Here is a 14,228-nt window from a genome sequence, read left to right on the forward strand (position 1 = left end):
TGATATGAGAAGGAGAAGAGAGCAGTGGTACTCAGGGTCTTGTTGGGGAGTAGAGGTGTGTTTATAGAATTAGGTAGAGGGAAGAGAAAAAAATTGACAAGAAATAAAAAATAAGGAGAGAAACAATTATATGGGGATTAAAAATAACAGAAAAAGTTAAAGGCAAAATTTAAAGGGAAAAGAAAAAATAAGAAAAAGAGATAAGAAGCAAGGAAGGGCAAAGGAAAGTTACCCAAGCCCCATAAACTGGTAAAGAAGAAAGAAAGAAAAGAAAAAAACCAAACTAAACTAAAAATGATTGTACATTCCCAAAACAAAAACTGAAAAGAAATTTCTGAGTTTGAATGTTTGGTTTTCTTCCAGGACCTATCATTTTGAGGCAGCGCTAAGTCAAGGCATGTCCCTGCTCACACTGATAACGAAGCCGCCAGACCTCGTGTCCACACTGGGTGCAGGCATCAGCAGGCAGTGGAATTAGGATGAGATGCCAATGGCATGACTCTCAAATCCAGAGCAGCTCAGGCTGGCCTGACCTGTAGCTATGGGGACTGGACCTGTGTCCCTTAGCTCAAACCCCTCAAGGGGTGTCTTTCCGGCCCGCCCATGGCTTCCTGACCAGGGCTGTCTCCTGTGGCTGCTTCCCCTGCAGTCACTGTTGGAATATAACTCTGGGAGTCCTTGAGTGAAGCCATTTTGCAGTTGCTCAGAGTTCTGAGTTCAAACAGCCCTTCCCCACTCTCTCCAGAGATGTGGCAGGCACTGAGAATGAGTTGCCTGCTGAAGGACTCATGGTAGGAGGATCCCTCGCTCTATCTATAGCTCCCAGAACCTGCTGGTCCATTCCACCTCTGAGTTTCTCCCTGAAGCCCTTTGGTGACCCCAGCTTAAACTTTGTCTCTAATTTCAGTCTCCCCAGATCCTTGAGCCAGGAGCTAAAAAGAAAGTGCGTATTGTCATCCCTTCTCTTCTTTGCTTTGTGTTCTCTTTAATTTCTTTGTAGGTTTTCAGTTTTGTCTGTCTCTGTCACTGTTTGTTTTTCTTACCCAGTTATTTTCTAGTGTCTAGAGTCCACATCTTGGAGCCAAGTTGTTATTGTTTACCACTCCACCATTTTCCCAGAAGTCCACGTCTGTTTTGAATTTTTGCAAAGCATTTTCTATTAATGACAGTAGAAAGGGAAGTATGTAAAGAAAAGAGCCTTTCTTATTCATTATGTTTTTTCATCTAATCCAAGATGTCCTCTGAAGGACTGATGTGTGATTTGATCACACAACAGGATAAGGTTGGATTCTGGCTACTTCTAGAATTTTATCATAGAAGTTAGTTTGGGCTCTGAGGTGAGGATGTCCGGAAGGAAGGGTGTAATGAAGTTGTAGTGGCAGTGATGCTGACTAGTGGCCCAGGCTTCTGGAACCAATGGAGTTTTATATTAGTGGGGGAAAAGGATAGAGATTTGTTCTAATTCTTTTTCCACGTGCTCGCCAGTATTAGTAGTCCCTCAATTGCAAATCACATCTTCTGTGGTAGAAATAAAAATCTCGGGTCAGGATATAATTTCAGGCAGCATTTCAGGCTGAGTGGGATGAATGAGAAGAGAAGGTAAATCCTTACAGAAGATCCTGAGAATTGGTGCAGCATCCTGAAGGACAGTGAATTTGCAGGTGCTGTTTTGAGGTAAGAATGCTTCCAAATTGTGGACTACCTTACGTTAAGTGACTTTGTGTTTGAAGGTGCTCAGGATTATCGCCATCAAAACCAGATTTGTCTCTTCTATAGCAATGGTGAGACATCATTGACTTCGGCATCCTGAGACATGGGCAAGCCTCCATAAGGCAGTTATAGAAGCTATATTCAGATCTGAATATTCACAGTGTAACCACAGTCATAATATGTGAGAGAGAAAGTAGAAGAAGTGTCAACAGTTGTGTTTCAGGAAGAGCTGAGTGGAGAGCTTTGATGGATCTGACTGCACCTGCTCTCTGTTCAGTGAGTGCACCCCACTGGCCTGTGATTCTGTCCTCCAGCTACCCAAGAAATTAGGCTCTCATCATATGAGTGACTGATTTTGTCCAGTAGTATCCTTGTGCATTGTTCTGTTATGTAAACCAAAAGAAGTGGAATTTTCTTCGTTGGTTCCACTTTATTTGTGATGCTCTATGTGCTCTTTGCATAAGCACTCTTTCCTGGTGTGGCTGAGCAGCCGTATTGGAGATTGAGTAGTATTCAACCTGAGGTTTCTAAGTAATTGATACTTATGTATCAGTAATTTTAATATTTAGGTGATATTAATCCTCCTGACCAGATTCTCTCTTTCTATAAGACTATCAACTATAGGTTTCACCTGAGTCCAGCCAGAGACGCCCTCAGGTTACTGTTTATCAGGAATGTGGCCCTAAAGCACCCCATATCTGAGCAACTCAGCAGACGGTTGGTTGTTGAAAATGTGGATCCCATTCCAGGTGGCTTTCTTGCCAGTGAAGTCCTGAGATACTTTCTTTATTTTTGGAGAAAAAGTTTATTTTAATTTTTTATTAAAAGTTTATTGGTACAGTTTGGAAATGTATAATGATAATATTCATCATAGGGTATTTGAGGTCCCCACTGTCTGAAGTCCCTTTCATAAACACAGTTTCCTAAATTATTCCGATGTATAGGGGTTCTAAAGGATGAAGAAGGCAAGGACTTGGATTTTTTTTTTTCACCAAAAACAGTACCTGGCACATGCCAGCAGGCACTTCATGTTGGAAGGATGAATTTTGGGGCCAAGTTCTATACTGCTTATCTGCTAGGGGTTATTAAATCTTGTTAGAAATTAATAAAAAAAGTAAGAGTATAAGGTATCTTATCTTAAAAACATGAGTCAGGGACTCGATATAAATTACTTGAACTTTATAATATACCTCATTTTTCTTTGTTGAGCTAGAGATTTGGGGCTAGGGATTTAGCTCAGTGGCATAGTGCCGGCCTGGCAAGCACGGGTAAATGAGTTTGATCCTCTTACAAAAAAAAAAAAAAAAAAAAAAAAAATCCAGAGATTTGTTTTATTTCATGTCTGATACGGATTAAGTAAATTCTCAATGGCTGTTGGATTCTTAGTTTTCAGCTATGGTATGAGTGAAAGTTGCTTAAAAAATGAATACTTTTTGTCTTATATTGACCTTTTTATTTGTGGTTCTGTGTTTTTGAAATTCACTTAACAATATTTTGGTGGCTTCACAATACCAGGCATAATGCTAGGCTGTGGGACACAGACATGAATGATACATTTGCTGAATTTTATAAGTTCACATTCTAGTTGGACAAGTAAATATATGAGAAGTACTGCTGAGTGAGTTGGGAACACAAAGAACATAAGCAAAGCTGAAACTAGACTACGAGAAGAGTTGGTGTACAGGGTAAGAATGTTGCAGGAAAGAGAAGAAAGTGGTTTGCTAACCTATGAATTTGGTACAGCCTACCTAAGTGAAGTACTTCTAGATGACAGGTCTGTCTTGAGCTAGGTCACGATAACTTTCTTTGTGCTCAGGGCTCTTCAGTATGTTCATCAACTGATAGACATTGTTGAAGAATTTTTTGATAGGAGAGTGTCATGATGATTTAGAATCATTTTGGCTCCCATGTGAAGTACTAAAGCAGAGCAGTCCTAATGACACCAATTAATTTGAGACTAACTATCTAAAGTAAGAAGTGATAAAGCCTTTCATTGAAGCTATGATTTTGTTGTTGTTCTTTTTTTTTTTTTTTTAATCTTTTTATCTTTGTATCGGTACCAGGGGTTGAACTCATGACCGCCTGCTTACAAGGCAGGTGCTTATGCCACTGAGCTAAATCCCCAGCCCCTTGTTGTTGTTCTTGCTAAGGCAGAATTTTAAAATGTTTTATTGACTTTAAAACTCAACACATTTTAAAACAGTGGTTTAACAATAAGAATCGTGAGACCTAAGCATACAAAAGAAGTTCAGAGACATTTTTTTTCCTACCAGGAGTTGAACTGATTCTTGATTTGTAGCGAAGGTGCTGTCTCACAGAGCTATATCCCCAACCCTGTTTTTTTTTTTCTTCTAGAGACTTTTAACAAATGTCAGGTAATAGTTCTTTTGTTAATTACAACTTTAAATTATTTACTTGCTTGTTCCATGTTTATGTGCTTTATTTACTGTAACGTATTTCTGGTATTAATGTATGTAGACTTGCAGTGACTGAAGCTTCTTTAAAAGACTTTCTACCTTAAACTTAACAGTTTAGAGTGTTATGAGTACTGATTGTCCTGAGTTTCCCTCCTGCTGGTGTCATTTAAACCAGTTGATTCATGTGTTGAATAAATTTGATAAAATTGTCGTTTTTATCTTATGAAAATTAACAAAAAGTGCAATTTTTGGTCATTCTGTGTTTGAATAGTTGGATTAGTAAAGTAGTTAATCCCATGAACTTGGCTACATTTTATACAGAGCTTTACTGTTAGAAAAAGATTTTTACCAGTTTAATTTATAAACTCATCAAGGCAGTATGTTTATAGAAAGCTCCATAAATACAAAATAAAATAGATTTTAAGGAATCTTGAGGCAACAACTAGAAGATTAAAATTGTTTGTTATATGCTTAGTTTTAAGATAAGGCATCCAAAATAGATTTTAGTTAGAGAATTTACTTACAAAATCATCAAAATCAGCATTATACTTATATTCCAGATTTTTATATCAGGTTCTTTTTGCATATATTTCATGAGTTGGCTTTTTTGATTGGAGCTTAAATAGATGAGTATCAAGTCACACAGAATGAAAAAGGAAACAAACAGGAACAACATTACAAACAACATTGTATCAACAGGTAAGACTAGAAAAATAAAAGGAACAAAGCTCCACCGCTCACCTTAAAAATAATAACCACAAAGATAATTTTATACATGTGTTTATACGTATACACATAACATATATGGTTTTATATGTGTGTATATTGTTCATGTAAAGGTTAGAAGTTATAATTCTGCATTGTTCGGTATTATTTCATTTTCTATTTTGATTTTTCCTACAGAATTCTTCATACATTCACACAGCTCAGTTATTTTTTTACATGCTTTTTCTGCTGACTTGTAAGAGATTTAAGAGCATAGCGATATCTGCTTAATCTTTGTATTCTTGCATAGAGTCTAGAAAATAATGACAATTTAATCCAGTATACTTTTTGAGTATTCATAGTTTTTCTGTTTTGTTCCTGTCTTTTGTCCCTTTTACATCCTTGGATATTCTGTGTAACAGCACTGGATATTGCAAGTAGAAGTCTAGGTAGCAAACGTTCTTTTCTTCCCCTTCTGATTTGGGATTGGCCTTGCTGTGATATGAACTACTGACATCCCTTGCCTTTCAGGGGACGTCTCCCACAGTGATCAGAATTCCTTATTTCCTCCACTGGCAGTCATCTTGCTCATGCTTGTCCCCTGCTTCATCACTTTAAAGTCTTTCAATTGCAGGTAGAACAAAGATCATGTTCTGTAACAGGTTGAGCCAGTTCTTCATAGTTTTTACATCCACTAATTGCTGGTCTCATCTCATCTCTTGCAGGTTTATGTGTGTGTTTTCCAAATTCTGTGCTTCAGTCCTATGTTAAAAACAAAAACACGGGTCCCTGAAAATGCTGTTTTCTCTGTACTGCTTGCCTTTGTAACTCTGCTCAGGGCACTGTACTGAGCAGACAGAATTGTTTCCTTTGTGCTCCAAAGTACTTTGTTCACTCTGCAATTATAACATTTACCGAACTGTATTGTTAAAATTTGTTTATTCATCAGTCACCCCCCACTAGACAGAGTTTTACAAAGACCTTGATCATTTTTATGTCCTAAAAAACGAACACAGTCTTTGGCAATGGTAGAGAGTCATGATAATCTTCAGAATGTTATCACTCAATTAGTAGGACTAGGGAAATATGAAAACAAGATGAGTAAGTAGAGATACAAGGATTTAGATCTAAAATGTACTTGTGTCTATAGGCAGGATAGTTGATGATCGCATCTCTTAAAGGCATCTGTGAAAGTATTCCAGATAAAAGACAGTTAAAAGTGACTGTCTGGAAAAATAGATTCTTAAGGTACTGTGTGGGACATATTTGGGGATAGGTAAGCCTGCATCTATTTTTGAGTATTTCCAGAATTTACTGAATAGTAAATTACATGATATGTTTATCATGATTTGCCAAACAGAAATAACATTCAACATAAGTGTTAAGAAAAGATCAGACTCTGGAAAACCTTTGATATAAATAAATTATAGTGTTAAGGCCTTTGCAAGATTATTATAGTTACATATTGTTGTAGTGTTACCGTGATGTGATTATCAGTATGAGATAATGAATGAACTGACATTTCCGAAGCCTGGGTGAGCATATATGATTGTGTTTTTCAAGTTTAGAGATTCAAATTGACATACCCTTGGGTAACATTTTCTGTCTGAACCTTGGGAGCATTAAAGATAAAAGACCATTCAGTTTTTGGTTTAAATAGGAACTGTATCAGTTGAATAAATTTTTTTAATTTCAAAAGAAATTATGGTTCTTATTTTTCAGTATTGAAAATCAGCCCATGAGCACAAGTCAGAAAAAGGAAAATGTGCTTTCATCAGAAGCAGTAAAGGTATGGCTTTCAACTAATATTAATTATATTATTCATAATACCAAGCAAATGTTTTAAATTACTTTGTACTCTTTTAGATTGTCATCTTATTTTACATTCAATAAAGAATATTGTATTATTATTGTAATAATAATAGTTCCGTTCAGTTCTATTGGTCATTGACATCTAGAAGTGGGGTAGGGGAGAAGAACCTTGAGAAGGGAGTTTAGCCATGGTCTCAATTTTGATACTCACCAAAAGTGTGCCTTTTGGCTGAGACATCTTTGCTTTAGTTTTCTAATCTGGAAATCAAATACCATGATCTCCTCTGTCTCTTTTCCTTAGGAATTTCTTAGGTTTAGGTCACGTTTTTTGAAATGCTGCAGACAGCCAGTAGTACTCTCTGAGGAGAAATTGATGACATGTTCCTACATATCATCCCCTATGTGATGGATGTATTTGATTAACTTACCTACAAGGGGTCTTTTTTGCTCCTACAGAATAAGCAAAAAGTTTGAGTTACATACCTCATTAAAAATTATTGATAAGTGTTTTAAAACTCTTGAAAATTATAAACATTTCAACCTTTATTTTCTTAAGTGGTTTTCTAGAAGCTGAATATTTACACTTGGCAGTTTATGTGATCACATTTTTGTAGCTATCTCACAATCATAGCTTTAGGTTTTGGTTGCTTTTTTTTTTTTTTAAACATGACTTGTGGCAGTAAAGGATTGTACTTTCTAGGGATTTCAGGGTAGTTTAGCTTAGTGAAAAACAAAAAGTCTTCTGAATTTTTCATTACTGTTATGAGTACTTTCTAACACTTTTTGAAGGTAAAGTATGACAAGGATAAAGTTGGCTGACTTCCCTGTCATAGTGAAAAATATAAATATTTACTTTATTGAAATAAAGAATCGGGATTAGCTTGCTTCCTTTTCTTCTTCCCTTGTGAGTTTGGCTACTAAATTCTGCTCCCAGTTTTACACCATGTTAGTCTGCTTTTCTGTAGCCCGTGGGCAGCCTGCCTGCTGTTTTGCCATTGTATGGACTCTCATACGGAAGGCTGTTTCCTTCTGTTTTTATATGCCGTGAGCTACCTTATGCAAGATTTTCACTTCTAAGTCTACATATGAAACTTTACCCTTGCGTACTTCACAGGAAGACTGTTTCTCCTGAGATCTCAAATCTCAGTGCTTCTTTGGTTACCAGCTCCTATATACTCAATTTCCTCAGGACTTCTTCTTTTTCTTCTTCTTCTTCTTCTTCTTTTTTTTTTTTTTTTTTGATACCAAGGCTTGAACTCATGACCTCATGCTTGCCAAGCAGGTGCTTGTGTCACTGAGTTAAATCCCCAGCCCTCAGGACTTCTTTTAGGTGACTTCACTAAACCTTTAGGCTTTCTTTGCTTCTTCTCTTGGTCTCCGCTTGTTTCCCTACTTAGCTTGTATGTGCTTGCCTACTGTTTCAGCTAAACAAACAGAACAACTTAGTCTTCAGACTGGGATGTCTGCTTCAAAAAGTCACAGTTGTGTGGATTCAGTACGTTTGTATGATGGCAAATACAGTGAATAGGCCTCCATCATAATAGTCCTTTCTGTTCTTAATACCTTAGTCCGTGCTGATGGTCTTTTAAAAAAATTATTATTCTTAATATCTTAGAGTTCTCAGAATAATTTTATGTGGGATGTGGGCCTCGCACATGCCACTTCATAGTCATGATAATGTTTCTTTTGATTTGAGGCCTTCAGGGTTACCTCCACATAGGCGCCTAGGTTAGACCATAACAGAAAGTCCACATGGCACTCTCTCTGTGGTAGCATTTTGACCTACATAACATTTTGTTTTTATAACTTTCTAAAAACACTGGTAGGATTTCTTCAAACTAGCCATGCAGAACCAGTTGTTCAGGACTGCTGCTGCTGCAGGCGTCACAAGTATGTGTGTATGTTGGTGATGCTAGCAGTCAGCCCCATAAGGTAGGGGGAAATATTTTTTTAGAAAGATTAGCAACGACGTTTATTACTTTACTATTTAGAACAGTCTCAGTTGAAGATTTTTCATTTAGCAAGTAGCATAAAACATGCTGTTTTCTTTCTGTTGAATAGTTTTCTGAAAATAGCATTCCACTGTAGTTTGACATTGCTCATCATGCTTCCATCTTATTAGCCTGAATTGTATAATGCCTCAGTGGTAAAAAGGAAAACAATCTACTGCATTTTCCTACCAGGTCTGTGTCATAATAGATTTATGTATAAGAAACACACGCTGTATATATAGATCTTCTTGTATTTGATCTAGAGATACCAATCAAAATGACAGAGATATTGTTAGAAGGTTGAACTGTTGAAATGAAGTATTTTAAATAATTTTAGCTGTAATTTATCTTGGATATCATTAAACTGATGGTTCTTAAATATCACATACATGCTACACCAATTGTGCTGTTCTGTAATGTTGGTAGCTACTTTTAACACACACACACACACACACACACACACCATACATTCCTCTACTAAAATGTAATTTCCTTTATATTAACAAATACTTTATGTAGCTATAGAATCTTTCATGTATTTAGTTCACAATCTAAAACTGCCTTTTAGCTTTAGCATTTGCTGTATTCACACCTACTTTTATTTAAAAGAAAGGGAAGGGATATCGTGCCCTGCATTCTTCTGCTTGTTTTAGGGGAATAGTCATCCCTTCCTGTCTTCTAAGGCTGAGTTCTCTCCGTGCAGTGGGTATTGGTACCAGTACTTCCTGCCTTCTCTTGTGTCCTGTTTTCACTGCTTCTGTGCCTTAGTCTTCACTGGCTTCTTCACATTTGCCTCGGCAATCCCTGGTTCTTTCTAAATATGTAAAGGTGAAATTAATGATTGTTTTCTTTTTATAAGTCTGATTTCCTTTCTTTGTGTTCTGTCATTTCACTTTATTTCTTTTACTCAAAATTTCTTACGAAAGTCTGCCTTAAGTACTGTTGAGTTCTTACTGCTTCCTAATCTGACTTCCATCTATCCTTTAGTCCTTAGATGTGGGAAGCCTGAACTGTACTTTTACACATGTCATAGTTGTTCACTGTGTAGCTTTTGAGGAACGAAAGGCATTCCATGAAACCAGCACACTTAAAGTCTCTAGTCAGTTTTTGCTGGCCACACTCAGTGGCTTTTTTTTTTTTTCTTTCCTTATTCTGTTTAGCCAATTTAAACACTTCATTTTCTAAGTCTTAGTCTTCTTATACACTTCCTTGGTCTATCTTTGTTTGTATGACACTGTCATTTCTTGCTTCAGTTCTTTCCTCTATTTCTTACACTGGTTAACTTCTGGATAAATAACCTTTTATAAAGGTATAAATGGTTCCCATCTCTCCTCAACGTCAATCCTTCAGAGTGAGGTATTCTAATTTATGCATTCATCATTTGGATACCAGATTTCAATCTGAAATCCCTCTTAAACTCTAGATTTGATTATCAACGTTCCAGATATTTCCCTATGAAGGCCTCTTTTTGCTGTCTCAGGCTCACTGTTCCATAAATATTGTACCTTCAGTCATGTGCTACATTTTTTTGTGGTTCCATTTGTGTGTGTGTGTATGTGTGTGTGTATGGAGGAGCAGTGGTGGTAGTGGGAGGTAGTGGCTGTTTGAGACCAGGAAATAGCACTGGAGCTCAATTATGCATTTGGAGATTTTCAAATAAACCATTTGTATTTAATACTAGGCTTAGCCTGCTTTAAGTGGTGCCTGTTGTCTTCATATCAAATTGACTGTGGGATGGTTTCCTATACAATTAGTCGTCTTGTTCAGACACTTGGATGGGAGTTTTCTCTGCTCATTATTATAACTCCATTTACCTTTCATCATTTATTTTTTCTGAAATGTCTTTACTGTTAAAACTTTACCTATTCATACACATTACTACTATGTAAGTCTGTATTATTCAGATCAGCAATTTTGGCACCGTTTTTTTCTCTGATATATGATGGAAGACTTATGAACGGGGGCAATTACTTGGTTTACCACATGTCTCTTTATCATAACTTATATGGAGATGGAAAATTGTGAAAGCAATATCACAGATATAACCTTGACTTTATTTTATAGCAACTCTCTCTCTCTCTTTTGATAGAATCACATTTTGCCCCCACTGGTCTTAAATTTAAGGGCGTAAACAGTCTTCCTAGGTATCTGGAACTACTGGCAGGCATCACTTCATGAACTTCCATGGCATTTTTTAAAAGTACAAGTGTGTTTTTCAATTTTTTCAATTAAGAGTAGTAAAGACATGGATTATCATGGTATAAAAGTTACAGTATTTGTTATACTCGGCTTAGGCAGGGCAGAAGAGTTTAGGGTTCACCTTCATTTCCTATTCTCATTCTGTAATGAAGAAATAATTTTGTAACAGAAATGTAATTTTTTCAAACAAAATTACTGTAATGATAGAGGATAATAATTCATGTTTACACTCTAATATTAGCAGTAAGATCAATTAAAAATATTGTGGCAACTATGTATCAATAGTTACCATGATATTAATCCTCACCACAAACTAAGTCCAGTATGATAAAGGTAATTAGTGATTTTAATTTAAAATTGTACCATCACTAAAACTATAACTCACGACAGCAGTAAAAATAAATTCATGATACAGTATTTTTTTCAAAATTGAGAGAATTTCAATGTTTAGTAGGAATTTCAACTGACAAATTTGCCAATTTGTGATAGCCAGATGTCTTAGTCCAGAATTTCTAAAAAGCAGCTGGTCTTAGTTTATGAACGCCAAACCTCAGTAACCGTTAATAATTAAAGTAATAGTCATACTCATGATGACAGCATAAGCAGTTGTTTCCTTTCACCCTGTGGTGTCAGGGAAGACATTGATGTGTGGATATCAGATGTAGATACTCATTGGAAGAACACTTGTACTAGTTTTATTCTGAAAACTTCACTGCTAGTAGGAATTTTCATGACAAAGAGAGGAAGGGGTAAATAGTTTTGAAGTAGGAATTGTATCGTTCAAAGATATACTGTAGAGTGTGAGAAAGAAAGTAAGGTAGTTGAATACAGTGAGAGAAACGAATGAGAATGTATGTGCTGATATTAGGCACTCTGAGTATTGTGAGTGGCAAGAGATGAAACAGAGAAGGCCTCAAGCTAGATTTACTGGACTCTTGAGTGCCTTCCAGGGAGTTTGACAGCAGTGCACAACCAAATGGAAGACTTCAAGAATTATCGTATTTGGCTTCTGAGATTTCTCTGGCTTTTGAATGGACAGCAGATTGGGGAGCAAGAGGAGTAAAAGCAAAGAAATTTTTAAGAATTATTATATTTGACTTCTAAAAGATTTCTCTGACTTTGGTAGACTAGGGGAGCAGCAGGAGTGAAAGCATTAAAAAATGGTTAGGTCACTATAGGCACTGTTCTCGGGGAGCGGTCATGTCCTGATGTTTGTCTGACCTTAACAAGTGAGATATTATAATTTGTAGAAAATGGGAAAATGCCGATAAAGCAAAGTTAAGTTCAGTTTGGATGTATTGATTTTAAAGTCCCATTGAAACATCTAGATGAAGACAAATGTCTGGTTGATAATGAAATCTACAGATCAGTAGTTTAGAATTCTGAGCAGAAAATGCAAATCTGATTGGTGTCTTCTGATTAGTGACATTTGTGAGAAATAAGCTCATAAAAGGTTTGTGAAAGTGAAGTGGGCCTGTGCTAGAAATCAGAGGAATATGATATCTAAGCACAAAAAGGTAACCAGAAATAGGTGGAGAGGATATATTCAGAGAAGAAAGGAAACCTCAGACTGATGTCTTGAAACTCAAAGGAAGAGTGGTATTAAATAAGAGATTCAGCCTCACATTCTTTGGACACATAATATAATAACAGGACTGAAAAAAATCAGCTGAATTAGTAGGTAGGAGAGTATTTCTGAGAAATCATGGTCAGAGCTTGATTAGGAAAAAAATAGATTGCAGGGACTTAGGGAGTGTTTGGGAAGAAAGAAAAATGATGGTAGGGATTAGTAACTCTTTTTAGTGAAGATTATAGAGCAGAAAGAGAGGTAGCTATCTCTGCCTACATGCTTTTATGTGATAGAGCTTACAGGAAGGCAAATGAGCAATGGATATTCCTGAGGAGGAAACAAGGTCTATGAATTGGTGCTTGGGTAAGGAGTTAGCTTTTGGGAAGTACACTTTTCCTCCTCTCATGCATGGTTAGTGAAGGAAGTAGAGAGGAGAGGCACAGTCAAGCCTAAGGAAATGTCTCTATGAAGTAGAAGACTGAGCCACAGTAGTGACTGGCATCGTAAGCATACTCACCAGGTTTTAGGGTTTCTATTTTCCAGGAATACTTTTTGCAAATCTGCTTTGCGAGCTCAAATCTTAGTTCTGCCTTTGAAGCCTTTTTTCTGCTCATTACCTCTTTAATGTTGTCTGGGATTTATTCACTGTCTTTCTTATTTTACCTAGGAGAGGAAAGGTTTTTACTCATCATTAAGACCAGTACCTTGCTGGGCATTTAGCTCAGTGACATAAGTGCCTGCCTGGCAAGCGTAAGGACATGAGTTCAGTCCCCGGTACCAAAAGAAAAAAAAAGACCAATACCTCCCCTTTATAGAGACATTAGAGACTGTATACAGAATTTCTTTCTCTTATAACTTTTTGCTCATCTTCTGGGATCTATCATCTCTTCCTGTTGAATAAATATAGTGCTGACCCTCAACACAGGATCAAAAGCCACCTCTTCTATCTTGGAACTTGAATACTACTATTTTTCATTCTCTTTAAAATCTTTCAAATGGGTTTCTTTCTGTTTAGTGACCATTCCTATTTCTTTGCATCCTCTCACTGCATAACACCTTGAGTTGGACTATATTCATGAATTTCTAAAGGATTATGACTGTATCTCCTGCAGGCCTGAGCACAGTCCTCATCCCTGTGCTTATTCCAGTAAGTACTTCTTCTCAAGCACATTTCAGTATGCAGTGAGTAAAAGACCTACCTTTTTGAAATTTATTTTCTCAAGCAGTAAGAGATGTTAAATGGTGGATGTACCAACAAGTACAAAGAAAAAAATTATGCAGGACAGGCATAGATAGTTTTGAAGTAGAAGAAACTGCTAATTTAGGTAGTGATGGAGGGACCTTTAAATGAGATCTGAAGGAGGCGAGGAGGTGTGAGTCATAAAACTATCTGGGGAAGAACATTCTAAGTAGGAAGAAAAGTAAATGCAAAATTCCTGAGGTAGGAGTGCGCCTGATGCTTTTAAAGATCCTGAGGAGGCTGGCCCTCCTCTTTTTTTTTTTTTTTTTTTTTTTTTTTTTAACCTGGCAGTGGCGTTTGGCATCCTTCATTCCCCTGTACATTTGCAAGTATTCTTTGTCCTGTGCTATTGGAGACCAATATTCTGGAATGTCCATATTCTCGAAGGACCTGCGAAAGCCTTTTCCATCTCTTTCTTTTGATTTTTGTGCTTTTTAAAAAATGCCTGCCTTTTAGTCTTTTTTCTTTTAAAAAGGGCTCTTTCATTGCCTAACCTCTTTCCCCTACACACAGAGTATTGCCAGTTTAGTTCTTTTACTTCTGTTTACCAGACAGGTCAACTTGTGTATCACCATAGGCCCCAA

The 14,228-nt window shown here is 36.7% G+C and overlaps 1 protein-coding gene across 1 annotated transcript in view; it reads left to right on the top strand.

Annotated features, from left to right (window-relative positions):
- Crybg3 (crystallin beta-gamma domain containing 3) overlaps positions 1-14,228 on the top strand; it is an 86,616-nt gene that overhangs the window by 13,878 nt on the left and 58,510 nt on the right. Inside the window, exon 2 of the mRNA XM_063224804.1 lies at positions 6,555-6,621. Within this exon, the coding sequence (XP_063080874.1) occupies positions 6,555-6,621 (67 nt within the window). The remainder of the gene's footprint in view (positions 1-6,554; positions 6,622-14,228) is intronic.

Source organism: Cavia porcellus, unplaced genomic scaffold (genome assembly GCF_034190915.1).
Source record: "Cavia porcellus strain 051 isolate PalLab524CR breed Dunkin Hartley unplaced genomic scaffold, mCavPor4.1 scaffold_15, whole genome shotgun sequence".
In the NCBI taxonomy this organism is placed as follows: Eukaryota; Metazoa; Chordata; class Mammalia; order Rodentia; family Caviidae; genus Cavia; species Cavia porcellus.